Source organism: Dermochelys coriacea, chromosome 2 (assembly GCF_009764565.3).
Source record: "Dermochelys coriacea isolate rDerCor1 chromosome 2, rDerCor1.pri.v4, whole genome shotgun sequence".
NCBI lineage: Eukaryota > Metazoa > Chordata > Testudines > Dermochelyidae > Dermochelys > Dermochelys coriacea.
In genome coordinates, this window is record NC_050069.1 from 111,434,401 (window position 1) to 111,462,012 (window position 27,612).

A 27,612-nucleotide genomic window follows, 5' to 3' on the forward strand; every position below is an offset into this window, starting at 1 on the left:
CCCCATCGAGACACTCCTCCCCACGGCCCGCCAGGTGGGAAGACACCAGATTCCCAGATACAGCCCCCCCGCCGCCATAAAAATCCCAGAGATCCCTCCCCCCCGCAAAAAATAACCCCCAGGGAGCCCCAAATCCCCGGCGCCAAGAGCGCGCCAAAGCTCCCACGCACACAGACCCTCCCCCCGCAAAGGAAAAGATTCCTTTAGGGACCCGCCCCCCGCAAAAGAAAGACCCGTTCAGGGGCTGCGGGGTCCGCTTTGTGCGGCGCTGTCACCACATCCCCGCCCCAGGCGGCGGCGGCAGCCGCGCCGCCTCCCCCCCCCAAGGAAAGGAGGCAGCTGCTGCCGCGGCCAAGCGCCCGCCCCGGCGGCGACCGGCCAGGGGCACGCACTCACCGCGGGGCGCCGCCGCTCCCACCATCCTCCTCCTCCTCCTCCTCCCGGGGCGGCTGCCGCTCGCCGCTCACCTCTCACCCGCGCCCGCCCGCTGCTGCTGCTGCCGCCGCCGCCGCCGCTTCCGCTCTCGCTCTGCTCGGCGCGTAGCGTGCGGGGCAGGGGGCGGGGACAGCGGGTTCCTCCCCCCGCGGCCCGGGCTGGCTGGAGTCCGCAGCCTGGAGGCGGCTTGTCCAGCTGGGGGCTCCGCGGGCCGCGCCCAAACCAGGCCAGGTCAGGTCAGGACAGAGCGGGGCGCTCGCTCGCGCCCTCGGCGTCCGGGCGTGGAGCGCTGGGGGCCGGGGCCGGGGCCGGGGCTTTGGCGTTGGGAGAGGGAAAGACGCTGCGGGGTCCCTGCCCCGCGGGGGCCGGAGGGGGCTGGCTGAGCTCCACACCGCGCGGGTCGGACTTCACAGCGTGTGTGTGCGGGGCGCTGGTGGCAGGTCTGGCTCCCCAGCCTGGCCCTGCTGACAGAAAAGATTCCGGAGGGCTCCTCGGCCGCTCTGCAGCCTCCATCGCCCTGGCACTGGCTGCCCCCTAGGCTGCTCCTGTGGCGCTGTTTAATCATCAGCGTATGGACGAGTCACTAAAGCCCTGATCCTGCAAACGCTCGAGCGCCTGCTTTATTTTAAGCCTGGGGAGTAAATTTCCTGTCCTTGCCGTCCATCCTGGCGCTGTTCATGCTAAATGTTCCATTCTGTGCATCCGATGAAGTGGGCTGTAGCCCACGAAAGCGTATGCTCTAATAAATCGTTAGTCTCTAGGGTGCCACGAGTCCTCCTGTTCTTTTTGGGCTTTAAGTTAAGCACGAACGTGTTTGCAGCAGCAGGGGTCAGGTGAGGTGTGGAGAAATCGCATTGTTCTAAGGCGTTAAAGCAGGGTGGAGTGCTTGCATAACATAGCCTTTTCCTGCAATTGGCCCTGTCCCAGAGGAGCCAAATTAACTGATTGTGTAATCTCAGAGTCTCCTACTGTTGTACAATACACAGTTTCTCAGTCTCTTCTCTTTCTTCCTGTTTTATTTCTGTTCTCTTTTTTTTTTTTTTTTGACTGTTTATTTCCTTGGCTTCTCCCCCGCCGGGAAAAAAGTACATTAATGAAATTGCTAACTGAAATGAAATAAAAGTCATTATGAGATGGTAACTTGCTCACATGTGGTATTTTGGATCACTCTTCAGGCAATTAATTATTTAACTTCTTGTTTATAAGATAGTTCCAGATTGTACCAATCATTTGCTGTTCAGTTTTTTTTTTTTCCGGGAAAAAACAAAACTTAATTTTTTTCCTTCTCACTAAAAAGTAATTTAAAATGAGATGTCATTTTTCTCTGAAACCTTAGGTTACTAATTTCATGACCTTTGTATATTTTAAACTTGCAACATTAATATTGATTTTGCATGTTAATTTATTTGGCATATGATGTCGGCAAACTGTTAAATCTCAGTTTTGGGGAACAGAGCAGGGAAGAAGGGCTTTGTAACTGTGCTTTGGAGAGGAAGGTATCAGTGTAAAAGTATATGCTTCTGTCCCCAATGAGGGAAATGGGTGAATGTCCCCTTTTTAATATTAACCTCCTCCCCCCCCCCACACCATTTAAATAGAGCTGCTTCCTTCAGAGCGCGGTGAGCAAACTGAAATTAAGTACAGACTGAGAAACTTCTGGGACCACACTTAGAAAAAGGAGAAAATTTTGAAAAGAGCAGCCCTGTTATAATGCTTTTTATTCTTTATAATGAATTCCCTTAACCTAGTGGTTTCCACATTTTCTGAAAGTTGAACCTCCTTTCAGAAAAATGGAAACCATTCTTGCCCCTCTTCAGTCCCACCATGTATTGTGAAAAGGCAATTTAAAAATAAAGTGTGGAAATTTATCTTCAAACATTCCAACCAACCCCAATTAAAAATCCTTGTGCGTTTCTTTGGAATCTCATTGCAAGTGTCAGAGTAGCAGCCGTGTTAGTCTGTATTCGCAAAAAGAAAAGGAGTACTTGTGGCACCTTAGAGACTAACAAATTTATTAGAGCATAAGCTTTTGTGAGCTACAGCTCACTTCATCGGATGCATTTGGTGGAAAAAAAAAACAAGTGTGTTATACTGTGCATGAATAGAACATAAGAGTAATACATAAAATGGTATGTAAAATTTGTTTAAGAATATAGTACAAAATTCCTTTAACATCTATCCATGCAGGAATTCTGGATCGTCCCATAGATGATATTTGCTCAAAATAAAGTGATCTGAGGTGACAGAAATATTGTCAATATGTTAGGACCCACATTTAAATTCTGTTAATAAATTAAAGGCAAACCTTGTATGAATAAAATATTTTCACGGTCTTTTAAAATGCCAGTTATTTTTAATAGTGCTTTTATTCAGACAAAATTCCAGTTGAAGCTAATAATAGCAATTAATGAAAGTTCTCCCTGATTGCAGGATCAGGACTTCCGTACATGGTACAAAATATTGCTTGGGGAATACATATTTTTACCCTCTACACAGACAAGTATATGAGACCATGGACAGTTTTACAGATGTACCGAGAATAAAAGAAAGCTCTGATATTGGGCAACAACAATGCAGAGTGGTGACTGAAGAGGAATGGCTGCAGAAATGGCAAATGAGAAAAATTGGATTTCATAAGGAACAAGGACATCCGTATGTTACTCTTTCTTCTACCTAAGCTGTAATGAATGATAATTGAATAATATAACTTTCATAAGCCTGTCACAAAAATGCAGCCTGAGTACGAACATCAAAGTGTTTTGTACTAGCCTTGTTCAGAGCTTCTATAATTATGGATGTTTAAGCTGCCATCACAAGGATAATGGAGAGATGGAAAGATCACCTTACTTGTCAAACTTTTACATCTTAAATGAAATCTTTAGACCACAAAACTTAGATATGGTGTGTGTTTTCTGATGTGAAACACTTCTACAGTATTTATGAATTGTTTTAGACCCCAGTCTTGCAGTATGTAGTGCATATGCATGGCAGTTTACCCACATGCTGCACCTTACAGGACTAGTGCCTTAGAAAACAAAACTAATTATTCTGGTTACATTGCCCAAGTTGAGTTAAATACAAGAAGTAAATAGTGTAGAGTAAATTCAGATGTTTTAGGTTTGTTCAGTTTTAATAATCTAAAGTAGCCCTTTCAGAGGTGGGTAATTCTTTTGCCTGAGCAGTAGCCTGTGCCCGTTTAAAACGGTAATTTAATTTCTTTTTTTAAATTTAATTAAATGTCTGTTTAAAAGTGGATGTTATATTGTAAATTAATGGAGACAGTTTGAAACACCAAAGTATAGTACACTTGAGGTTGGATGGAAGCTTTTAGCTGGGCTATTGCATCATTTCTGGCATAGCCTTATCTATAGCTATGGATTACTTTAACCAATTACCCATCTCAAGGTGAGGGTTTACACCTATACTTTAGGTTTCAGAGCAGCTGTGTTAGTCTGTATTCCCAAAAAGAAAAGGAGTACTTGTGGCACCTTTAGAGACTAAAAAATTTATTTGAGCATAAGCATCTGATGAAGTGAGCTGTAGCTCACGAAAGCTTATGCTCAAATAAATTTTAGTCTCTAAGATGCCACACGTACTCCTTTTTCTTTTTACCTATACCTTAATCTCTGAAAGATCAGCCCCCAAGAATGACTACAGTTAAGAGGTTGTCAATAGAAAGAGGACCCCCAAAGTGAATAATAGAGACTGCATAGTGCTCTTTCTATAATAATTACTTACACTGCAATCTGTTAAAGGAGAGAGAGAGACCAATACAAAACACATAGTATTAGCATTACTAATGCCTTGTGGAAATACCTGAAGTGCTAGTCATCCTCACCACCACCAGTGGTCATCATCCTGGTTTCTCTCTCCCACCACCCGGCCCTTAGGCCACAATGCAGCTTTTATAATCAGTTGTGCTGATGCTCACTGGGGTTCATATATATTTATGATGGTTTTAGGAGCCCCTTTTCCTTATTTGACTTTCTATACTTCACTACTTCTGGGGTGTCGCATTTTCCATAGGCTAACTTGTTAGTTCCTTTTATACTCGTTAACATTTACGTCACCATAGTAACAGAAAGTCTCTAATATTTCACCCAGGCTGCCAGTAGTCATCTTGTAGTGTCTACTGAGCTCTCATAGACGTTTTTATCCAAACTCACACTGATCTTTGAAAAGAAGTGCTATCACAAACATAGACACAAGCTCAGCGAGTTTATTATTAGCTTACTTAGCTCTATTATGCAGGTAAATTAGCATAACTTAGCCTAAAGCCTAATTTGGCTAAACTAAATATTTTACAGCCGAAGGCCTGGGACCCTATGTTAAATCATTAATTAATACTTATATTTCACCTTTATATCATATAAATACCTGATACCTTTTATTCTTGGCTACACTTGCTTTTCAGCTATGAACATGAAACAATTCCAAGATTAAATAGTTATTTATTTTTTCTTCTGCAGGATTTTAAGGAAGTATCTGGATGTTCTTCTTAATGGCAGGAGTGGACTCAGGATATTTTTTCCACTTTGTGGCAAAGCAGTAGAAATGAAATGGTAAAACACAGCCCTTAGGAGTAGAAATCTTTTAACTTACTTTTCTTGGAAAATGTATTATCCTGTCTGCATCTCTGTAAATTAGTGAATATAATAGTCATTCCTTTATTTTCACCATAAAGTATAGTTCCTTTGCTTTTACATGCTCACTAGATATTTTAAAAGAAGGCAGCATTTAATTCTTCCAGGGTTGCCAGTGATGAGGTAATAGTAACAAACAGTTTGCAAACATTCCTGTAGGAAAAAGAACAGTTCAGCTGTATAAAAATGTGATGTATACAAAAGCAGCGAGGTTATAAAAGAGTAAGATGTTTAAGATTTTTGATATGGTAAGTTGATTGAGAGCTAGAAAAATTTGCCAGGAACCTATTATCCAAATAGGGAGAGTAGGCACCAGTGAGCTTCAAGGAAAACGACCTGTTAAGATACCTTACATCCTGGCTGCTAGGAAGTGGAGGGTACTGGGATTCCTACCAGGGTACACTCCTGGGAGCCTACTTCAAGAGTATGTACTATCTGCTGATTACAGAGTAGCAGCCGTGTTAGTCTGTATTCGCAAAAAGAAAAGGAGTACTTGTGGCACCTTAGAGACTAACAAATTTATTAGAGCATAAGCTTTCGTGAGCTACAGCTCACTTCATCGGATGCATCCGATGAAGTGAGCTGTAGCTCACGAAAGCTTATGCTCTAATAAATTTGTTAGTCTCTAAGGTGCCACAAGTACTCCTTTTCTATCTGCTGATTAGTAGATGTTTGTTTAACTTTAAGCTTTTCAATCTCTGGGGACTAGGAGGGAGGAGAAGCTCTGTTTTAGCTTCCTTCCATCATGTCCCCCCTGTCCCCCCCCAAAAAAAAAGTCGAGGGGGGAGTGTCTCTGCTACTCCTCTGTACCAACATAGCCTCTTGGTTAGTACCTTCTTTGTTTTGCCAAACAGCAGCAGTGTGAAAGAAATGTGACTCTCATCACTTAACTGCAGAGATCTGTTGCAGTGAACCTGACCAGTGTGTTGTTAATTTCAATCTGCTGCTGTTTGGCAAAGCCAGGCAGCTGCATAGGTCTTGAGCTGTGTATCTTGAGACAAAGGAGAACAATATAGTAGTAGTAATGTGTAAAGTGTAGTAATGCTGAGTCATTCAGGCATACAGTATAAGATTGCCCTTTATCTAAAAACTCATGTCATGTTTTAATATGGATCACAGTTACTAGAGACAGGTTTCAGAGTAGCAGCCGTGTTAGTCTGTATTCGCAAAAAGAAAAGCAGTACTTGTGGCACCTTAGAGACTAACAAATTTATTAGAGCATAAGCTTTCGTGAGCTACAGCTCACTTCATCGGATGCATGAATGAACTTGCATCCGATGAAGTGAGCTGTAGCTCACGAAAGCTTATGCTCTAATAAATTTGTTAGTCTCTAAGGTGCCACAAGTACTGCTTTTCTAGTTACTAGAGATTTCACTTGGCATGGGTCAGCATCCATCTTCAGTTCAAATTTGGAAAATTTTCTTCGTAACCATGAAATGAAAGCCTTATAAGTGTTTGAAAAAGTGATGGTCTAGCTCCTCACGCTGGCCAGAGAAAGTTTCTTGCTATTCAACAGCATTTGCGGTTTTTCAAACCTGGATGTTGTAATAACTTTAACAGGATGTGAAATATCAAGCAAACACTTTATTCACTAGGTGACTGAATCCTTTGGTCATCCACCATGGGAGGGAAGTATTATTATTGGTCATTGTAGTGCCCCCATGTTTTCCATTAATACAGTAAAAATGAATAATTGCATGTAAAGCTTATCAAGTTCAAACAAAGTGTATTCCTTAGTTCATATCAAGATCTACTCAAATAACCATGCAAAATTGCATTAAAATCAGATACTGTGGGTTTTTTTTCCAATAAAGTGTGAAAACTCCAAGATTAAAAATACCTAGATAAATCCTATCTCACAAGAGCCTGGATTCTGAAAAAACCTGCTGTAATAAACCACTGTTCTGTAGGAGATACACATGTACCAAAGCCCCATCTTCAGTTAGAGAATGGATGAGTATAAATCAAAATTATGTAATAAGAACAGTGAATCACAAGTAAACGTGAAAACTTTTATTGCTGTGCATAGGTTAGCTGACATGGGACACTTTATAGTTGGTGTGGAACTCAGCGAATGTGCACTGAAGGAATTTTTCACAGAACACAATCTTTCTTATTCTGAAGAACCAATCCCAGGGATTTCTGGAGCCAAAGTTTTTAAGGTTTGTTTTGTGCTTGCATAGTCAAATCTTTTTGTATACTTAATGATATAATTCAGGGATAGCTGAGCAGGCCAAACCATTCTTTAGGCATTTAGCACTTCTTTGTCTTGCCTTTCATCTTTCACCTGTTCTAAAGAGGATTCTGAGAAAGAAGCATCAAAGTTGAATTTTGTACTGGGTAATTATCCTCAAGCTGTTACTTAGTTTGGCCCTCATTCAGCAAGGTATTTAAGTGTCTAACTTTAAACACTCTGAAGTCAATGGGACAACTCACATGCTTAAAATTAGACACTTGCTTAAATGCCCTGATGAATCAGTTGTATACAGTGGCGTTGTAGCCATGTTGGTCCCAGGAGATTAGAGAGAGAAAGTGATTGAGGTAATATCTTTTATTGGACTGACTTCTAATGGTGAGAAAGACAAGCTTTCAAGCCACTCAGAGCTCTTCTTCAGGTCTGGAAAAGGTACTCCCACTGTCACAGCTAAATGCAGGGTCAAACAGATAGTTTAGCATAAGTAATTAGCACATTGTCTAAGGGACCAGTCAAGGTGAAGTGGCCTGTTAACATTCCTGTAGTGGTAGGACAAAAAGGGGGGTTAGTGATTACAGATTGTTGTAACAAGCCATAAATCTAGTGTCTTTAGTAAAAGATATCTCATCCACCTTTTTTCTCTTTCTCTCTCTCTCTCTCTGAACTTTAAGCCCATGCCACATGACAGTGGTGAAGCAGCAGTCACAGGGCTTCGAGATACATCCAATAAGGAAAAACTGAAAGAACATTCCTCCTAATTCCTCCCCCACTTAGGTTTTTTATTTTAAAATATATATATTAAAATATGTAATTCACTAAAAGGTGTTTCCCTGCTTTTCATTGCAGAGTACCTCTGGGAACATTTCTCTGTATTGTTGCAGTATCTATGATTTGTCCAGGTAGGAATGAACAGCATTTTTTCACAATCAAATTTTTAACAAATATTGTTAGGTTATGTTTTATCTGAACTGGCCAAAAACATTTGAGTAGTAAGGACCAAATCATAAGAAGCACTGAACATCTGCAACTCTGACAGATGTCTGTCGCAGGCTAACATTTCAGGGTTGCCGCCTAGGGCTGAGACCAGGCACCTTGTTTACCTCCTGTGTTCTACAGACAGCCACAACTGTGTGGTCTGTTTCTGGGGTACAGAGTACAGCCCTGCAGCTGTGCCTTGTATGAATCTACCCCCTTTCAGGGGCTATAAAACAGTCCATACAAAAGGAAAATACTTCCCTGATCCCTCCCCCTTCGTTATGCAAGAGAGAAGGAAGTAGTCTCTCAGGCCTTAGAGGCATTCTCAGTTCCTTAATGTGAGTAAAGGTTGTGGCTTAATCATGATGGAATTGTAATAAAGATAACCAGCCCAGGCCATCTGCTTCTCCAGAGGGCTCAGCAGGCAGCACATGAAAGCCATAGGTCAGTGAGTGCTACAGGACTCTCAGTCTGGGAGCTCTGAACCCTGGCTCTGCTTGCCACCTCTACTGCACTGATTTCCACCCTTTTAAGTATCCAGGCATGACACACCTCACAAGTGTGAGGGGTTGAGGCTGATTGTGACTACAGGAGTTCCTTAACTTTGCCTTGTCAGTGGGAGTGGGGCATGTCGTCTGCTCCACCACAATATTTTGTGGGAGATGCAGTTATTCAGCATCTCTCAGAATCGAGCCTTGCCTGCTTGCTACTGATTGGGCTCAGTGCTTCATAATGTTGAATGCTCTCAGTACCCAGAGCAGTCAATGGGCCACATTTACCAGTCCATTAAGGGGGCTTTGCACCTGTTTTCTGGCTCAAAGCTGCCAGATCCAGCCAGTGGAGGCTTTCCTTTGTGCCAGTGAATTATTGGGTGGTACAAAGCCACCTATGCCGTTCCAGACTCCAGCATAGGGAGGGATACAATGGAATGTTAAAACCACCTTCCTTGCCTCTGATCACGTCCTGAATACAGTTCAGCCAGACCAGAAAATCTGTCCCATAGGGCATTAAGGGCACTCAGCATCTGCAGGATAGTCCCAGTCTTGCAGTTCTTATTTAGATAAAACTCCCTCTAGGGCTGGTGAGTTTTGCCTCATATCAACCTCAGGAGCAGCTGTTAATATGAGCAGTATTGCCCCATAGCTTTACTGTACTATGAGGAAATCAATCATTTTATATTTTGTAAATGATAAGAGTGTCAGAGCTATTCGAGAGAAGGTATAATTTGTAGATTGGGAGACAGGAATGTGGTGCTGGCTCTAAGATATCTTATATTTTGGGTAAAATATCCAAAGTTATTAACATAACAGATGGTCACTAAACCTTTTGCTGACTTAGCTGATTCTCTTTTGTTTGTGTGATTAAGCGGCCTTGCAAGAATGGAAATTTTAATATAAAATATATCTCTATATTCCATCCAAAGTGACAAGGTAGAAGAAGATTCAGGCAATGTTGCTGCTTGCATAACAGGCACCTTTAAAACTTTCTAGCTATCACTGGACGCAGAGCCAGGAAATGTTCAAGCTTATTGTCAACAATTTTTTAAAAAGTTAATGATCTTTAAATATAGTTGTAAGTAACATGGCAAAATTTAAAACCTCTATGATACCAATGTGGAATGATATTTCAAAGTAAAACAAAATATGTAACACGTTAGCAATGCTGCCAGTGAGAATCACTAGACCAAATAATGAGGAGATGTGGTCTTATTTAGAGAACAAAATAAACGGGAGTCACATGCATGTGTTGTAAATTTTCTTCTACATTCCTGTTTTGTTTTGTTTTTTAATAAGACGCTCTTATGCAATGTTCTAAACGAGTGGTGAAAGTGTCAATATCTTTCTGTCAGTGGAACAATTGGAAGACTCCTTTGAGTATAAAAATGCATCAGTACTGTTGTGGCTTCTGTCCACACACAATATGGGTAATACTCGGTTAGTAACTATGGCGGTTAAGCTTACTTCACACTTGCCTGGGCTGGCCTGTGATCAGTCACTTTTGTTCTAAATTCAGAACATGATTTGGGCAAGGGAACCTAGATGTGTTCATGCTCTGTGTCAGAATGAGACAATTCAGACTTTTTTTCGCTAGTTAATGAGTCACAGGAATTATTACTCTTTGAAGGAATGCTGTGTTGTAGCTAAAGCAGTTAACTAAGCAATCAGTTGTGGCTCATGACAATTCTGAGTGCTAGACTAAATTTTTTACAATCTGTGTACTTACTAAACACACACCTGGGGCCCAATTCTGAGCCGCGATTCAGGCCTTAAATCAGTGGGATTTTTGTTTGTGTGTGATCTGCAGGATTGGCCTAATGACAATATTTAAACCAGGGATGGGCAACTGGTGGTCCAGGAGTCACATCTGGCCTGCAACATCATTTTATTTGGCCCATCACAACACAGCTTAGGGCAGGAGATCCAGCAGAGACAAGGGCAGGAAGAGGGCAAGGCATCACTGGGGAGGGTTCCGTAACATAACATTGTGGCAAGAACAATGGGCTGGAGTGAGGAGGTAGGCCCAGCCCTGTGGGACAGGAGCCACCTCTGCCCAGGTGAGTGGAGGGCAGGCTCACTCTCCAACCCACCCTCTCACCACAAAGGGGCAGGACCCTACTCCCCACCCCCCCGACCCCTGTGTCACGTGCCTCCAGGGACAGGACCTGACCTGATTCCTCTCCTCACCCCGCTTCCTCCTCCCCTCATCAAAGCTCCCAGGGGTGGCGCAGGACACGATACACACACACCTCTGTCACATACCCCATCACCCCACAGGGGTTTTAGTGGTTTTTATGGCTTTCTACTGCCTTAATGTTGCTCATCCCGATATAAACTATTGTTTTATTTATTATCATTTGTATTACTGTAGTGCCTAGAATTCCCAACTAAGATCAGGGCTCTTACACAGACAGATGCTGTTCAAACATAGTGGGAAACAGCGCCTACCCCAAAGAGTTTACTGTCTAATTAGACAGTACGGTTAAGAGGTGGGAGGAAAAACAGAAGCACAAAGAGGTGAGGTGGCTTCCCCAAGGCCATACAGCAGGCCAGTGGCAGAGGTGGAAATGGAACCCAAATCTCATTAATCCAAATCTAGGATCCTGTTCACGAGACTATGCTACCTCCCTACTTAAATTGGGTCTTAAATATCGCGTCTTGGTTGTGAGATGTTATATTTAAAAGCCAATGGTAAGTGTATGTAGAAGGCAAAGTGGTGTGATCTCCTCTCCTTGCAGACCTTTAAAAGAAAACAAGCTTTTAAAATGAAAAGGAGTACTTGTGATACCTTAGAGACTAACACATTTATTTGAGCATAAGCTTTCATGAGTTTCGTGAGCTTTTAAAATGTTTCATGTCTCATTGCATCAGACAGAAAAATACAGGACAGGGTTACAGGTCAGAAGCCAAAAACTTGATAATGACGTTGTGATTAAAACAACAACAGAAGAAAGTGTGATTTTATTTTATTTTATTTTATTTTATTTTTAATGTTAGTGGACTCTGAAATAAAGCCCAATATCAGGTGGAAAGCTGCTGCACAATATGACACATTTTTGTTTCAAGGCAAATTTATTTTAAACTCTTCTTTGGAATTATGTTTTCATATTTACCTGAAGGAAAACTTATTTAATGTCACCCTCCTAATTCTCACCGGCAACTAGTGAGGACAGTTCTCTTTACCAGTAGACTTTATCAAACTGAATTTTGGCACCAGTGTCACATCAGCCAACACAACTTGGAATAAAAATAGTCCTGATCAATTTGTTGGATTAAAGCAAGCAGCAATGAGTTTTAGCTTTTCTCAAGTGAAAAGATACCTCAGAATAAACATCTGAGGTATATGTTTGGGTCTTGATTCTGAGTTGCACGTGAGCTGAGCTCAGTGCACATTGAGGAGAATGGAGTGAGCTGCTTTGAGCCATCTCTCTCACCCTCTTGGATCTGAAAGTGTCCAAGGATTGTTGCAGTCCTTGGCATAAATTAGTGGTATCCCCAGAGTTTCTATAAATTATGACTGCCTGAAAAAACTGCCTCATAACCAAGAACAGCTGTGCTCAAACTAGAGCTCTTCTTGCCCCGGGCACACCCTTGCCAAAGGGCAACAGACTCATTCCACCATTTCTGTGGCACCCAGAGAAGGCCTCTACAAAGGAAATGTTCCTTGTTCAAAATGTTTTATAGCATAAAGGGGCCAGACCATAGCAGCATATCAGCCCTCTATGCATATGCACAGCCTATCAGAGATTTTTCACTTCTTTTGCAAAAGTATCTCAGTCAAATTGTAAAAAACAAGATCATTTTAAAAAGAATGAGGAGTACTTGTGGCACCTTAGACTAACAAATTCATCTGAGCATGAGCTTTTGGGATTTAGCCCATGACACAGACTAACACGGCTACCACTCTGAAAGATCATTTTAGTTTTTAATATAAAATCTTCTCTCCCTCCCCCACCCCACCCCACCCCCTATTTGTAGCACAATTGCTGGCAGGTTTGATGGGATTTGGGACAGAGGATCTCTAGTAGCCATTAACCCATGTGACAGAGAACAGTAAGTAATGTATTTATTTTATGATTATTTTCTTTTTGATAGGCCGTACCTTTCACAACATATCTTCCTGGCACTGACTAATCAGCCATCCCTCACTTAGCTTAAACCAGGAGTAATCCAAGCCAGTCCTTCTTTGCCACTTGTGGCATCTAAAGTCACTGAACACTGTGTTCTGAAACAGAGTTTCCTTCCGGAAATGGTCTTGCCAATGCAAAAAATACCATTAGCATAAGGACAGTACAGTAGAACCTCAGAGTTATGATCACCAGAGTTACGAACTGACCAGTCAACCACACACCTCATTTGGAACAGAGGAATGCAATCAGGCAGCTGCAGAGATCAAAAAAAAAAAAAAAAAAAAAAAAAGCAAATACAGCACAGTACTGTGTTAAACGTAAACTACTAAAAAAAGGGAAGGTTTAAAAACATTTTTTTATAAGATAAGGAAACTGTTTCTGTGCTCGTTTAATTTAAATTAAGATTATTAAAAGCAGCATATTTCTTGTGCACAGTAAAGTTTCAAAGCAGTATTAAGTCTATGTTCAGATGTAAACTTTTGAAAGAACATGCATAACATTTTGTTCAGAATTATGAACAGTTCAGATTTATGAACAACTACCAATCCCGAGGTGTTCGTTCGTAACTCTCAGGTTCTACTGTATGTTGCTGCTTATGTTCTATACCTAAAGCTGCTGTTCCCATCTAGTGGTAGATTTGCACAGTGCAGGATGCAGATCTGAATTTTACCATTACTTTTTGCTTTCCATGTTTGTTTGTTTTTGGTTTTCACCTTTTTCTGCCTCACTCCATCCTCTTTATTCTCCTTTTTTCCCCTTTCCCTTCTCCAGTCTTACCCATGACACTCTCTCTTCACGTTACCCCTACAACTGGACATTAAGTTAAGTTGAATACATGGCCCTTACTTTGTTAAAAAAAAAAAAAAAAATGCCGTGAATTAACAAAATCAATACTGTATAGGCCCCTCTACAGTAAGTATAGACTACTTCAGACTTAAATACTTGATCAGCTTTACATTTTCTTGTTTTTGTTAGTTCATATGAAAAATGGTGTGTGTGCATGCATGCACGCACGCATGTGTATAAGTTAGAATTTTATTAATTTTAATTAGGATTTCATATGTTGCATGTTTACTGCATGGAATTTTACATTAGAAGTACCTCAGTTAAATTAGTTTATGTGCATTTCAAGGGTGCATTTGAACTGTTCTGCATAGGAATACATTACGTATCTTTTTTGCTGAACGTTTTGAGTACTCTATGTACCATATACTTACAAAGTAATTTCGACTGCAAATATTTTTTTCTTTTTAGCTATGCTAATTTGATGTTGTCTCTAATGGCGGAAAGCTGTTGTTATCTCTTGGTTAGTGTTTTATATGATTCAAATAAACATAAAGGTAAGAACTTTGAATCATTTTGTTGAGAAGTTAAGTAAAATAACTTTTTACCTTTGCACTAATTAATTTATATATATATATATATATATATATAAAAAATAATTTTGCCTCAGTTCATGTCAAGAGGCTTGGTGTTCAGATTTAGTATGTTTTTCTATTTAAGTATATTTTGGCATTCACAGTAGCAAAAGTTTGTGATTTTTTTGGAGGGGGGGAAGGGAGAGGGGTTTGTTTGTACGTAAATTTCTTTACAACCCTGTTTCCTCTTGCTTCTCAGTTTTGAAAAAAAAATTCCTACAAGGCAGAAACTTTTCATGCTTGGTCTCAATTGAAAAGTTGTTTTTTGAGGGGGCGGGGAGATGAATTGTGAAACAAAATGCAAAATAACGTTGCCTTCGCTATTTTTTATATAATGTATAGAGAGTGTCCTGTTTATCCCCTTCTGCTATGTCCACCTCCTTGGCACCCTTCCCTTACCCTAGCATTGCTCTCTCACTTGCACCCTCATTATCTGAAAATCATATTATATTTCTGATGGATACTAACTCAGGATTTTCAGTACCTCATGACTTAAAATCAGGAATTATTGCCCAATTTACTGTAGCTTGGCTACCTCACAGGTTTTATAATTCATTAACAAATGTTTGTAAAATGCTTTGAAGATGAAAAGCTCTATGTAAGCATTAAGTATCATACATCAGGCTGATTGATTAATTTTTATTAAACCCAGAAGCTCCTTAAGTTTTCCTTGATAATTATTAACTTAATACAAATATGCTTTTTGAACTACTCTAAGTAATTGTTAATGAAAGAAAAAGTCTTATAATTAATAACCTATAATTCTTTTTTAATATTTTAACATTTCTCCTTGTATTTGGTTCGTGTTTGCTTCATTGTAATATTAGAAGGGTCATTGTGACTTTTGCTGATTCAGCTTTCCCTTTTTTGTTTTCCAGGTCCACCATTTTATGTTCCTGATTCTGAAATTAAAAGTTTATTTGGTAAGTTATCTCCACTGCAGTTATGAGTTTTCTCAAAACATGTGACAGACAAATGTGTTTATATTGTAGTAGTGTTTTGACTCGTCCTGAGGCAAATGTTTGCTTCTTGTACAAAATCTGGAGAGACATAGTTTGAAAATAAATATCCTTTTCACTCCAGGGTTATTGATATCAGGGAAAAACATCACTTCCCTAAAAGGTATACAGACTCAGTGTTTAAATACACGTTGTAAAGGAAATTTGAACCTGTGCTACCAATAAGACAGAAACAGTCCCTTTTTGGCCCAAGGTTACTTTCTTTCCATGAGTCTCCAGTAATTCAAACTAGATCCTAATGTTCATTCTTATTCCCACAGCTTCTCACTCTTGGTCCTGTAGTCACTTTCTCATGTCCTTTCTGTTCCAACATTTTGATTTCTTGCCCTGCCCTCCTCCCCCCCCTTTTTCCCAAGCCACATTATCTGCTCATTTTACCCAGATTTAACACACAAACCTTCCCCACCACCTGTGTGCTTCCTGCTATAATTTTGAAACCAAAGTTAACTTGCAGGAAAAAAGTATGATAGGAAAACACCATGTTAAGGGAATTAAAGATCCCACTTAAAGCTACTGAAACAAGAACATTGAGTTAAGGTTGACATTTCATCCTTGATATGCCTTACATTAAGCTTTGGTTCTATAGTTCCTGTGGTTTATGCCCTTCTGAAACCTCTGAAGTGTCTAAACACCATGAATTATTCTTAATTAACAGTGGCATACAATTATGAGAGAGCGTTAAATCCTGCTCACTTTATTTGTGCTAGTCTACAAATGAGTTAAGTCAGCGAGATTTTTCCTAATAGTGTAAAAATTCATGATTGAAAAAAGAAAAACAAACTATCATCATCCTTCATCATATCTGTAACTTGCTATTCTTCCTTTTCAGGAAAAGTCTGTGAAATTAAGTGTCTTGAGAAGGTCGATGACTTCTCAGACCAGCACAAAGCCTGGGGACTAGATTATTTTCTGGAGGTAACATATCTGCTTACCTTAAAGTCTGTTCCTTGATGAAACAAGAAACACAAAATTTATTAGCAAGGTGGGAAGAATTATATTGATCTCACTTTGAAATGAGATGGATATTCGGGAATTCTGAAACACCTCAAGGTATGAAAACTGGGTTATGGAACATCTTTGTCTTTTGGAGACTTTATGCTTTCAAAGTCAATTACACTGTACATCTGATTTGATTTACAGTATCTATTTTAAGATGCATAGCACTTAACCACATTGAAACTTTTTATAAACAATCATTTTAACTTTGTTTTCTCCTGTATTATTTCAAATAATTAAAATTAAAAAGTCTATCTATATCTATATCTTTCCTTGCTATTGGCAACTACACGTAGCCAGTCACACAAGTTGTTTTTCTTCAGATATTTCTTAGAAAGGTACTTCAGATATCTCTTGGAAAATGGCACCTCTGAAGTTGCAGCAATTTTGCTCTTTCTTCTCTCAATGGTCACCACACCTCCACCCAGATTACCAGCTTTTACATTCACTTTGATTCGTTCCTGAAAGAACTGCTCGAAGTTGACTGTGTCCATGATTCCATCTTTAATGGGATGGGTGCAGTCCAGAGTGTGTGTGTGTGAGTGTGTATATATGTGTGTGTGTGTGTGTGTGTGTGTGTGTGTATATATATATATATATATATATATATATATATATATATATATATATATATATACAATTACCATGACCATTCTCCTTAGCTACCAATATTGTCTGTCCGGAGCTTTGCAGTCCCATCCCAAGTGTTCATAGTTCCAACCCATGTCCTAGGAGCTATACAGTGCTGACCGCTGCAGCTTGAAAAGTGTTTTTTTTTTTTGTTTTTTGTTTTTTTGTTTTAATTCTGAGCTCCTGCCACTAGTGACTGCTGGAGAGAAGAGGCAGGAGACTGCTTGGTGGCTGCTGTCTTTTTCTCCCTACCTCTGTTGCTCTGTGCTATGCAGAGTAAAGACTGGCTGGCAGAGAGCAAAGCAGAATATTCAACAGCAGCCATCACTGGATGAGGGGGACATAGTCAACTAGAGATCTCCAAGAGGGGTAAGGAAAGTGAATCAATTGAGAGGAGAGCAGAAGACACTGGGAGTAGATGCCCCCTGAAATTTTCTATAACTCTGATATTCTTCCCCCTCAATACAACAATTATGAATCCGGGAGTCCGGCCACAGGAAGAAGGGTTGTATGGGGAATGTGGATTGTGGGCGCTAATGGAGACCCTTCTGTGGTTTGGATAAGCATATGAGCTTTTAGATATTTATCTGAACTTAAATCTTTGAGGTCTCCCATCGCTAGGTATAGACACTATTACAACTTTGCAAAAGGGAGTTTTAGTTTTGAGTCCCTAATAATAGATTAATTTTTAAAATAACCTAAAATTCACTAGGATGCTGACTGTCTAATGTTGGTTCTCAGATCCCTTTCCTTCTCCATCCCGCATTACCCTATGCGGAGAAGAGTCTCTGAAACCAAAGCTGATTTACAGTATTACAACCTGACGTTTAAAGGGTGTGATCGATAAGGCCTTCCTCAGGGGTCACGCTCCGGCAGCTTCAAAGGCCTTTTCCCCTTTCAAGGGTGTTTTGGGGTTTTGGTAAGTCTTTGGGGAGTGAAGTCTTGTCAGATGTTTTCCTCTCACCTACTCCATGACATGAATCAACTCCTTCTGAGGCACAGCAGTTTTCCTCCTGGTTGCTACCCCTTCCCGTTAGCAACTCTCCTTGTTAAGCTTGCCTCCTCCAGCTGGAGTTGGCTCTGCAGGCATGTTTATTCGGTAGGGATTGAACCCAGAGGAGCTCATTAGCCTTCTCCTGATTGGGATTGGGGCGTGCCCCTTCACCCAGGGGTTATGAACATTAGAGTTGGAAGTAGAAGCAATGTCTTGTATCAAGTGTGTGTGTCTCTTGCTTATAATTTTTTTTTTTTTTTTTTGAGGCAGGTATAGTTAAAATAGTTGTTTTTAAAATTTTGAGATTATCCAGTTTAAAAGATTTAGCTGTGCATTCATATCACATTGAAGTGTATTTGTATCCACATCTGATCAGTGATCTGCAAACACGGTCTGCAGACATCCACAGATTAGCAGGGCTTTAGAAATGTATGTCAATTTTCCTCCATTTCTGTTTGTGGCACGCTTTTGATCTTCATTGCAAACATTGTATTCAAAGAGCTGCAGATGCAGGTCTGATGCTTTCAGGATATTTGTAGTTGTAGCCAGTAGTGAGTGATCACTTCAATGAAACTTTAAGGTTTTTGTTGTTGTTTTTAACCGTTGAAGTTGGTGGTGACAGGGTAGAGAGCAAAGTAGGACCCCTACTGGCTGGCTATATAAATACTGCTCTTCTAGCATCCCAGTCTGTTTGCAAGAGTGTCTGTCTTCTCAGAAAGATAAGCCAACTACAGAGGATCCACAATGTGCTTTGAAGAAAAATAAACAACAAGGATCAAGAGAAAAGTAACTCTCAAAAAGCAATCTCCAAGCACTGAGGTGAGGTGGGAAGTGAGTGTCCTCCTGCAGTATATTTTCAGAGAAGAAGTTGAAGGAAGTTCTTTCTCTCTCCAGTAATACTATCTCTGTGCGATTCTTACTTCTGGGCCATGAGATGCTCATTGGATATTTGAAAATGAAAGTAAAGCTGAAGTGAGCAGCAGTAATAAGGCTAAGGCCAACAGTGTGAACAGGGAGGTTTTAAAAAATACAAATACAAAAAGGAGTAAGTTACTCCTTAAAGCCAAGGGTTGGACCTAACATTCAAGTTTGCCAAAAAAAAGACAGTAATCGGACAAAATCAATGCAAAGAATGGCTGTCTGAGCCATGTAAGAGACATCCCTAAAGAAAAATCAACACTTTGTGGACATGGGGGAAGTTTGATCCCATCTATCTTGGAAACAAGTTCTGAAACATGGTGAGTCTGAAACAGCATTCCTAGGAGGCTGAATCCAAGCAATAATACTTTTGTAAGGCACCCAGAGAGCATGATGTAGCCATTTACCTACCTCTGTGATAGAAACACACATGAGGCAGGCAGCGGTGGCTGCGTTGCTCCTGACTGAGTGAACTTTGACTTGGTCTCTAGTTGCAGGTCAGCCAGGTAATAGCAATCAGACATACTATTAGACATGGTTCTCTTGGTCATAGCATTGTTCAGTAAAATAGTGTTAAAAGGAACAGGTAGGTAGACTTTCTAATTGCTTTAGTCCACTTCCAGCAGAACCCCAAGAACGCGTTAACTTTCTTTGAGCATGTGGAAAAGGGCCTCCCTGGATGGGCAATTTGGGTGTGGAAGGAATGTTAACAGCAGGAGGTCAGAACAGGAAACCTTTGTGACCTAGTCTAACTTCCGAGCCAATCTTTAGTAGCAGGATAAGAGGTGGAAGAAACCAGTGGTCTGAACCACCTCTTGAACAGATTAAGTTCCTGCTCTTGGACTCCTGAAAATGATAAACACAGCCTTGTTCACTCATTGCACCCTGAATAACTACCCCACAATTGCCCACTACCCCCTTCCTCCTGTTTTTGTGTGGTTTATTGGACTTTAATCATGTATTCACTCTCGAAAACTGATGTGGACTCTGAAACCACTCTTGCTATGCTAAATTACCATGGTTTAAATGATATGAGACTGGATTTATAGTTTACAGTTTAGATATATGTTCATGCAAATGAAATTAAACAAAATATTTGAGTAAAAAGTGAAGATAACAATAAGAAAATATTCAAATATATTTTTGGTGAGCCCATTGCATTTTACCAGTTTCCTTTAGAGGGCAGGGAGACTACAGTAAATGCTTTGAAACAGAACCTACCATCAGCATTATGGAAAGGCCTCTGATGTAACACAGTCCTGTGACTGCTCCCAATGTGAACCCCAGATGGCAGCGTCACATCGCTAGCACAGTATATCAACAATCCTCTTAAAGCTGCAACTCTGTCTGCCACGGCCCCTGATAGAATGCCGATTACTGGCCTGAACTGTTGAAGGAAACTGAGGTCCGTCTAACTTTTGAATGCAAGTGGTTTTGAAAAATATTAGCCAGAAGAAGAAACACAGGCCGAGGAACTTGCCCTGTGGACATGTTCTATGTTTTGGCGTTGTGTACTTCTCTCTAGCACACCCAAGGAATTTTAGGTGGAGTGCCCTTTCTGTCGAAGGAGCTTTGCAATCCTCAGAGACAAGGACTGCTTACATTGTCTGCACCTGATAGAGATTCTTAAGCCCTGCAAATAATATTTCTTTAGCTCAGGCACAACAACCTGGGACAGGCACTGAAGCAGCTGTATCAGCATCTCTAGGCTTAACGTTCAACCTTTCTTTCGGAGGCTGGGGACGCTGATCAATCCGACTGGGATTTGCAATGTGTCGAGGGTCTGACTGTGTGGTAGTGGCACATGATGGCAAGAAAAGGATTAAGCTGTTTGGCTCTGAATGGAAGCTGTATACAACAGTTTGGGGAAAGAGGAGATGCACGGCATATGATATTAAATACCCACTTGACGTGACAGCAACAATGGATGGCCACGTGGTTGTCACGGACAGCGGCGATCGCTCTGTGAAAGTGTTTGATTTTAGCGGCATATAGGCAAGCTAGTTATCAGGGAATCCTTTTTTGTTTACCATGGGGTCTGGATACCACTCCAGAGAATGAAATTATCCTGTCTGATCCAGAGGCAGTGTCTCTTTTTCGCTTGACAGCCAATTTTAAAAAAAGAACTAAAGAAGGTTCAGAAGATCCAGTCTAACTTATGCAACCCAAGAGAGGTGGCAGTTTCTCAGGCTTCTGGTATTATTGCTGTAATAGAGCACCTGATAGCTAAGGGACCAAACTACAGCAGCACAAGAGTGAAGATATTCAGTGCTGACATGAAACACATTGGCCAGATGGATAGCTTTGGTCTAAACCTAGTGTTTCCATCCAAAATATATGCCACTGCTGTGGCTTTCGACAGAGAGGGACACATAATAGTAGCAGATGCCTATAACCAAGTTGTATTGTGCTTAGGAAAACCTGAGGAATTTCCTGTCTTAAGGCCCATAATAACCCAAGGGCTTTCTTATCCTGTGGCATTGACTTACACAGCAAGCAATTCTATGATTGTCTTAGACAGTGGTGATCATTCAATTAAAGTATATACTGCTAGCTGAATTGTTTTGGATTACTGATTTCATTCCATTTCAATTTTTAAAGAAGTCATTATGGTTTTATCAGATGTATGTGTGGGTTTTTTTCTGCCATGATTTTGTGTGAAACTTGCTCATTTTTATGGACATGCTCTCTGGTCTTTGACATTTGCTCATCAATTCTGACTCTTAAGTATGTGTGAGAGACAACATGCATATTCTAAATAGCACCAGACAGAGAGACCTCAACCAGATGACCTGGCATTTTTTCAAGCCATTATACGATTACTACTTTTTTTTCCTTTAAAATGAACAATAGTCTTGTGTTAGATAATGGAAGATCCTAGATCAATTGTGAAATCAGAGAATGACTTGCACCTTTTGGTTATTCTTGATTGAAGTCTAGCTTACACAATGTTTTTTTTTGATAAGGTGAGAGAATCTCATGAGAAAGAAGCAGCAATTTCAGAAATTCTATAAGAAGGGAGATTCTCTAGCTCAGGGGACTAGTAACTGTAAGTGAAATGTTTTACTTCCAAAGGTTACTTTAATCCAATTGAGGTCAGTAGTGACAAAAAATTATCTTGTTTAGTGGCCAGTTTGAAATGAGTTGGTCAATGGGTGGTCAAAGTGTAGTTTCTACACATTACTAAAAACCACCGTGAAGACTGCTATTATGAAAGGCCAATGACTGAACGGGCCTAGAGACTGACCCACCATCTCATTCCTAGAGGTAGGCCCATCAGAAGAGTTAAGACATAGTGGTGGTGCAGTGTTTGGAAGCTTGTACTCTCTGGGCCATACATTTTCTTTAGAGAATTATTTTGTGGTAATCTGTTTTCCATCGTGCACTGCTTCTTCATTAGCACTAACTTCACTTTGAAAAATAAAGTTCTAAAATTTGTAACAAAGACACTGTCTTAGGGTTTGACCACAGTTATGCATTTTTGTGTGTGCCAGGCTTGTATTAATTCTTATACTATTCTTTATAGTTTCTTACACTAACCTCATCACTGTAGTTTGAGTGCTTGCATTAGGAGTGCCTAGCTGTGTAATGATAGTGATATAAAAGTCAGCTTCTCCACATGGATATAGACAGTGATTTGGGTAGTAGCAGTGATGAGCAGAACTCCAATGGATCAAAGGTCTAGGCAGTTATCTGGTCAAAAACTTGTTAGCAGTTCTGCAAACTGAATTGGGCATCTTACAGAAACAAACCTTCATGAGATTTCTGGTACTTTGTGTTTCTGGGTGGCCTTTCTAATGAAATATCAGCATTTCTGCTTCCAGACCCAACCAGAACTAAGTGTAGATGTGGTGAGAAGGGATGGAGGAGGTGAACCTCATTTTTTTTCCCCTCAAGCTTCAAAAAAGGTTTTGGGTCAGTTCTTATTTTATCCAAGACAATCCGGCTGCGTCTTGTTACTGGTTCTGTTGCTTCACTGGATAGCAAAAGTTGAAGAGATATTGCTATGACTTAAATAGGGATTATAATATTACTTTATATTATATTATATTATATTTTATATTATAAGTTGGACTCTTCACTGAACCTGTTTGGATTTCTCTGCTGCTAAAAAGAGGCTGTTTTGATAGCTTTGAATTAAGTAGTTTGACAGTGGCGGCAGTTTTGATATAAGTGTAAATGCTTTGTAAGGTAGGTAGAGGTAGGTTGAAATTATATATACCTCTTATTTTCCTTTATTTTTATTTGGCCTCACAGACTCAGTAAGATATGCTGTACTTCCACATGCCCTGAACCAAAGCCCTTTCAAATCAGAGGGTATCTTTCCATGAAGTTTAGTGGGCTCTTGATCAGGCTTTTAGAGCATATAATTACTACATAATATTGTACCCTTACCGTAATTGACAGATCCTTATTTTAAAGGCACTTTCAGCGCCTCATTTCAGATTCAATGCATCTTTGTACCTGTCTTGTATTAAAATGTTTGAAAGTGATAGAATACTGTTAAATAAGCTATTTTCAAAAAGTTTTACTGATTAGTGACATACCAGGACATTAATAATGGTGGGTTTGGAAAGTAACATGAAGTTTCTGCACTTATTTATTATGGATTTCTGTTGTTTTACTTCAATATATTCATTTTTCTTTGGTATCACTAGATCTGTTGTAAAGTAACTTTATATATTATATTAGAGATTTTATGGATCTGGACTGTAGATCTTTTCCAACCCCACTCACCACACACTAAGGCAGTGGTTCTCAAACTGTGGGATGTGCCTCCCTCGGGGTGCAGTGGAACGTTCGGTGGGACATGTTGGGGGGCTCAGGCCAGCCCCACAGCAGGTGGGGATGGAGTGCCCCCCCAGCCCAGCTCTGGCCCCAGCTGCAGCTCCACTCCATCCCCAGCCCAGCTCTGCCCTCATTCCTTCTCCGCCCCCCCCAGAACAGCTCCACCTTCTACCAAAGCTCCTCTGCTGAGCCAACAGTGCAGTAATGGGGGGCGCGGACAGACTCCATTACTGGTAAGGGGGGTCAAGACAGGTAAAGTTTGGGCACCACTGCAATAAGGGGTCTGAAGGTGACAAGATTTGGATTCTCTGTAAGAAGAATACTGTTGGCCACAACAGGATTCCTCTGTGGGTCAGGACACTAATGCAGGGAGCATTTTACTTCTCTGAGTAGGAAAAAGAACCTCTTTACCTGCTGCCAGCAAAAGCTTACTATTAACTATGGTGTCTCTGGGGGATACCAAACTGATTTGATAGAGGAGAGAGAGAAGGCACAGTCTTCCTCTTCCTTCAGGGAATTGATGTACTTTTAAATGCATGGGGAAGGGTATCTTATAAGTATTTGAATTAATAAAGTGTTAAAAATTAAAGTTTAGGGTGCTAGACATTCAGGCTGCGATACATCATCTGGGCTTGTCCTTTCAACCAACATAACCCCTTCGCACACCCACCTTCCCCAAACCCCACCCTCTTGTGCACCAGCACAACAGAGAGTAAGAGTTTGTCCTTACTCTTTTTAACTCCATGGATGAACAACCTTGGGACCACCTAGAGCCACAATGGTAACTAGCCCCAAGAGCTGAAATACTGAACTTAATTTTTAAATAAATTCACGCCATTTTAAAATCCAAGCACAAAACACAAATTATCCTTGTTCTGTATTTCTCTTTTGATAGATAATAGAAATAGCTTGATGTTTGAGTTCACAAACAAACAAACTGCTTTTGTCCCCAACCTGCAGTAGTAGGAAGATGACAGCTGGAGCAGAAGGATCTATTCTGGAAGGCTGCAGGCTACACTGACTTTTGCTTGTGTCAAATGTGTGTTCTTTCGTTGAATGATGCATTAAATGTTGTTTGTTATGAATCTCATTGCTTTGCCTTGTAAAACACTGGACAGAGAAACCATTTAAAATGTTGTCTTCAGTTATTAAGGGTAGGTGCCTAAAATATAGGCACCTAAATAAGTGTCCTCTCCTATGAAAGTGCTGACTACGTGAAACTCCCACTGATTTATGAAACTGCATAAATATGGATTTAGGTGACCAACTTTAGACACGCACGTTCGGAACTTTTGGCCTGAGTTATTGGGTGGTGGTGCAGCCATATGACTGCGGTACATTTTGCTCCTCCAGTTTGATCTTTTATTCTTTGTAAATGTGTGCTAAAACTTAAAATCAATAAAACACTATTTTTGGGGGGAGGGAATCCTCTGTGTTGTTGGAATTTTGTTCCATTTGTTAGAAAAAATGCAGGAATAAGCAGAAATTATTTTCAGTAACTAAATATATCCTGAGATTAGGTGTTAGTAATGTAGGTAATAAACTGAAATGCCCTAGATTTTGTTTCTCATGTGTTTTCCTTTTTCTTTATACATAGAGCAGAACTCTCACATGCATATTTTATATATGTCTTCCACTGGTTTAAAAGAAGAGACAATAACGATGGTTGTTTTACAAAGGCCTGATGATCAAATACTGGTCCCATTGATTGAAGTCAATTCGAGTTTTAACACAGACTTGAAGAGGATAGACATTTGGCTCTGAGGGAGAGGAATGGCAATGGACAAGAATTCAAATTCAGATGTCCATATGAACTAAATACAACTCTATCATTGGGTAAACCATGGTTTCATCTACTTTATACAGCCTTAGACTTAATGTGTGCCAGCACATGGAATGTCTTTCTAAAAGTTGGTTTGTTGGTTATTTCTCCCAGACTCTTTAATTACAACCATTGCTTGTATTTTAAAAAAAACAAAAAACCAAAAAAAACTCCAAAACTTTGTCCATCCTTTGTGAACCACATACTCTTAACAATTTGCTTCCAAACAAATGTAGTGGCAGAATTCCCACTACCCTCTAATTTCAGATCTTTGGTTCCTATGTAGATAGATCCCATACATTTGTCTGACACACACACTGTGCAACTTCTATTTGGTTTTATTTTGAGTCCTTATCTCATGTTATAGCTGCATATAAACATACACTCTGGTATGTTTACAGTATGTGGCAGTAAAATATTTGGCTCGAGGAGTTTCAGAAATGTCAATTTTAGGTGCATCCTTAAAACATACCTTGTTTGGTTTATGCTTAGTCAAAAAAGGATGTAGGTTCATATCCTCTGGGCCCTATGTTTATTCCCTTAAGTACCCCTTTGAGCAAACTTTCTGCCACCAAGGACACTCAGGCCAGGTTTCTCTGCTAGAGCCTAATCAATCTAACAATTGTATCCACACCACAGCCTACAGTGTATGAAAATTCCACACACAAAATTACGATTACGAACCTTTAAACTTGAAATATTGTATTTCAAAGAACAAAGTAGTCTTCCTCCCCTCCCCCCCATCACACACTAATTTGGTAAAATTAGTTTTAGTTAGTTAGAAGGAATAATTATCAATTCTAGATTTTTCCATCATTTTAGGGCACCAGCTACTTCAACAATGTATTATATTTCTAACCTTTGAGTTAAGTGATATTGGTAACAAAAATATAGGTTTCAATAGAGAGCTTTCTCAATAAAACACAACCCTAATTTTTATGGATGGTTTCAGAGCTATCCAAGGTAAGCAGTATAAAGTAAGTGGATGATGCGTGCACTTTCCATTCTAAACCATTTTCCATGCTATAATCTCAGAGGTTTATAAATATTAATACATTAATTCTTCATCCCTGTGCGATAAGCAGGGAGGTAAATAGTGTGAGCCCCAAACTACAGGCACAGAGTTTGTCCCAAAATTACACAGGAAGTCTTTGAGACTAGAACCCAGATTTCCCAACTCTATGATTCATGTCTTAAAAAAGGGAGGAAGATTTTGTGGTTACTTATCTTTTTGTCTGGAAACTGCCTTACTGTTTTTAAGGAGCTTTGGCGTTTCACTAATGATCTTGTCATTATTAATTCTTTTGGTATTCACTGGTGGAAATACTTTAATCATATGAATTAATACCTTTCTACAACATGTTACATTTTTAGATAATTGGAGCCAATGTACTCTCCCAGTCTGCACAGGCTTTACAAATTGGAATGCACTCTAAAGGGATGTACTGCTGTGAAATTACTTTCTGGTGGGCAAATTCCTTTTTTTAAAATTATTTTGGGGGTGGAAGAGAGGAGAACTGATTTAAGGTGAAGAGGAGTGAAAGATTTAGTGAATAGATGTTCATTGCTTAAACACAAGGGGAGCCAATATCAATTCAAAGCACAGCCCAAGTGCCATTAAAGGGAAAACATTCTTAAGGCATGAAGTATTTCAGTTTGGAAAATTGACAAGATAAGGGCTCTGTCTTTTAGATTAGTATTGAATTTTGGAACTTGGACAGCCCACTTTTAAGCTGGTGTGACTTCACAGCTAGAATATGGCCCTTCCCAGGCAGTAATAAGAGAATTATCAATCAATTTCAACTTAGTATTTGTAATAGTAAATATGTAGGACTTGAAGTTTTTGGACAAAGTAAGCACCCTAGAGCTGCACACCCTCTACATATAAATAATCTTTCAAGAAAAATTAAGTATTCAAAAACACACCCCCCGCACACCTTTTTAGCTTTGCCTCTACAATGTAATGTATTGTGAAAATACAAAATCTGTTTTCATTAAACATTTTTAGATAATGAAAATATTTCTAGCAATGAGGCCTTTATTTATCTGTCTTATAAATTTTGGGCCTCAATATAGTTGTCCCTTTTAACTATGGAAAATTAGAACTAAAGAATTTTAAGCAGAGGGTAGTCAGATGATAGTCTGACAATATA

The 27,612-nt window shown here is 40.1% G+C and overlaps 3 protein-coding genes and 1 long non-coding RNA gene across 8 annotated transcripts in view; 3 read left to right on the plus strand and 1 right to left on the minus strand.

Annotated features, from left to right (window-relative positions):
* KDM1B (lysine demethylase 1B) overlaps positions 1-572 on the minus strand; it is a 42,708-nt gene extending 42,136 nt beyond the window's left edge. The window contains exon 1 of one of the 4 annotated variants that reach the window (XM_038390624.2): positions 397-572. The gene's annotated coding sequence lies outside the window, so the exon portion shown is untranslated. The remainder of the gene's footprint in view (positions 1-396) is intronic. The other 3 variants (XM_038390623.2, XM_038390625.2, XM_043508319.1) reach the window with 3 other exon arrangements.
* Positions 546-16,517, plus strand: TPMT (thiopurine S-methyltransferase). 2 transcript variants are annotated; one of them, XM_043508321.1, is made up of 10 exons: positions 546-666; positions 2,866-3,087; positions 4,905-4,997; positions 7,108-7,240; positions 8,119-8,171; positions 12,723-12,797; positions 14,129-14,214; positions 15,171-15,215; positions 15,376-15,414; positions 16,141-16,517. In XM_043508321.1, exons 2-10 carry the CDS (start codon positions 2,948-2,950, stop codon positions 16,260-16,262), a joined length of 786 nt encoding a protein of 261 aa, XP_043364256.1. In that variant the 5' UTR covers positions 546-666; positions 2,866-2,947; the 3' UTR covers positions 16,263-16,517. The 2 variants fall into 2 exon arrangements, with proteins under 2 accessions (XP_043364256.1, XP_038246562.1); XM_038390634.2 differs by lacking the exon at positions 15,376-15,414.
* Positions 16,518-17,871: 1,354 nt separating this feature from the next.
* On the plus strand, positions 17,872-25,195 carry LOC122458754. The gene is made up of 2 exons (XR_006278984.1): positions 17,872-20,254; positions 21,816-25,195. It is a non-coding gene; the product is annotated as an uncharacterized LOC122458754 (long non-coding RNA).
* NHLRC1 (NHL repeat containing E3 ubiquitin protein ligase 1) lies at positions 20,251-22,291 on the plus strand. The gene is given in 5 exon segments (XM_043508322.1): positions 20,251-20,688; positions 20,690-20,731; positions 20,734-20,838; positions 20,840-20,970; positions 20,972-22,291. Coding segments are annotated over 5 exon segments (783 nt in total). The 5' UTR covers positions 20,251-20,619; the 3' UTR covers positions 21,408-22,291.
* Positions 25,196-27,612: the final 2,417 nt, after the last annotated feature.

Coding starts and splice junctions, on each gene's coding strand:
- TPMT (XM_043508321.1), top strand. CDS start 2,948: ATGGACAGTTTTACAGATGTACCGAGAATAAAAGAAAGCTCTGATATT. Junction 4,998..7,107: donor AAAGCAGTAGAAATGAAATG/GTAAAACACAGC, acceptor TGCTGTGCATAG/GTTAGCTGACATGGGACACT. Junction 12,798..14,128: donor AACCCATGTGACAGAGAACA/GTAAGTAATGTA, acceptor TTTTCTTTTTAG/CTATGCTAATTTGATGTTGT.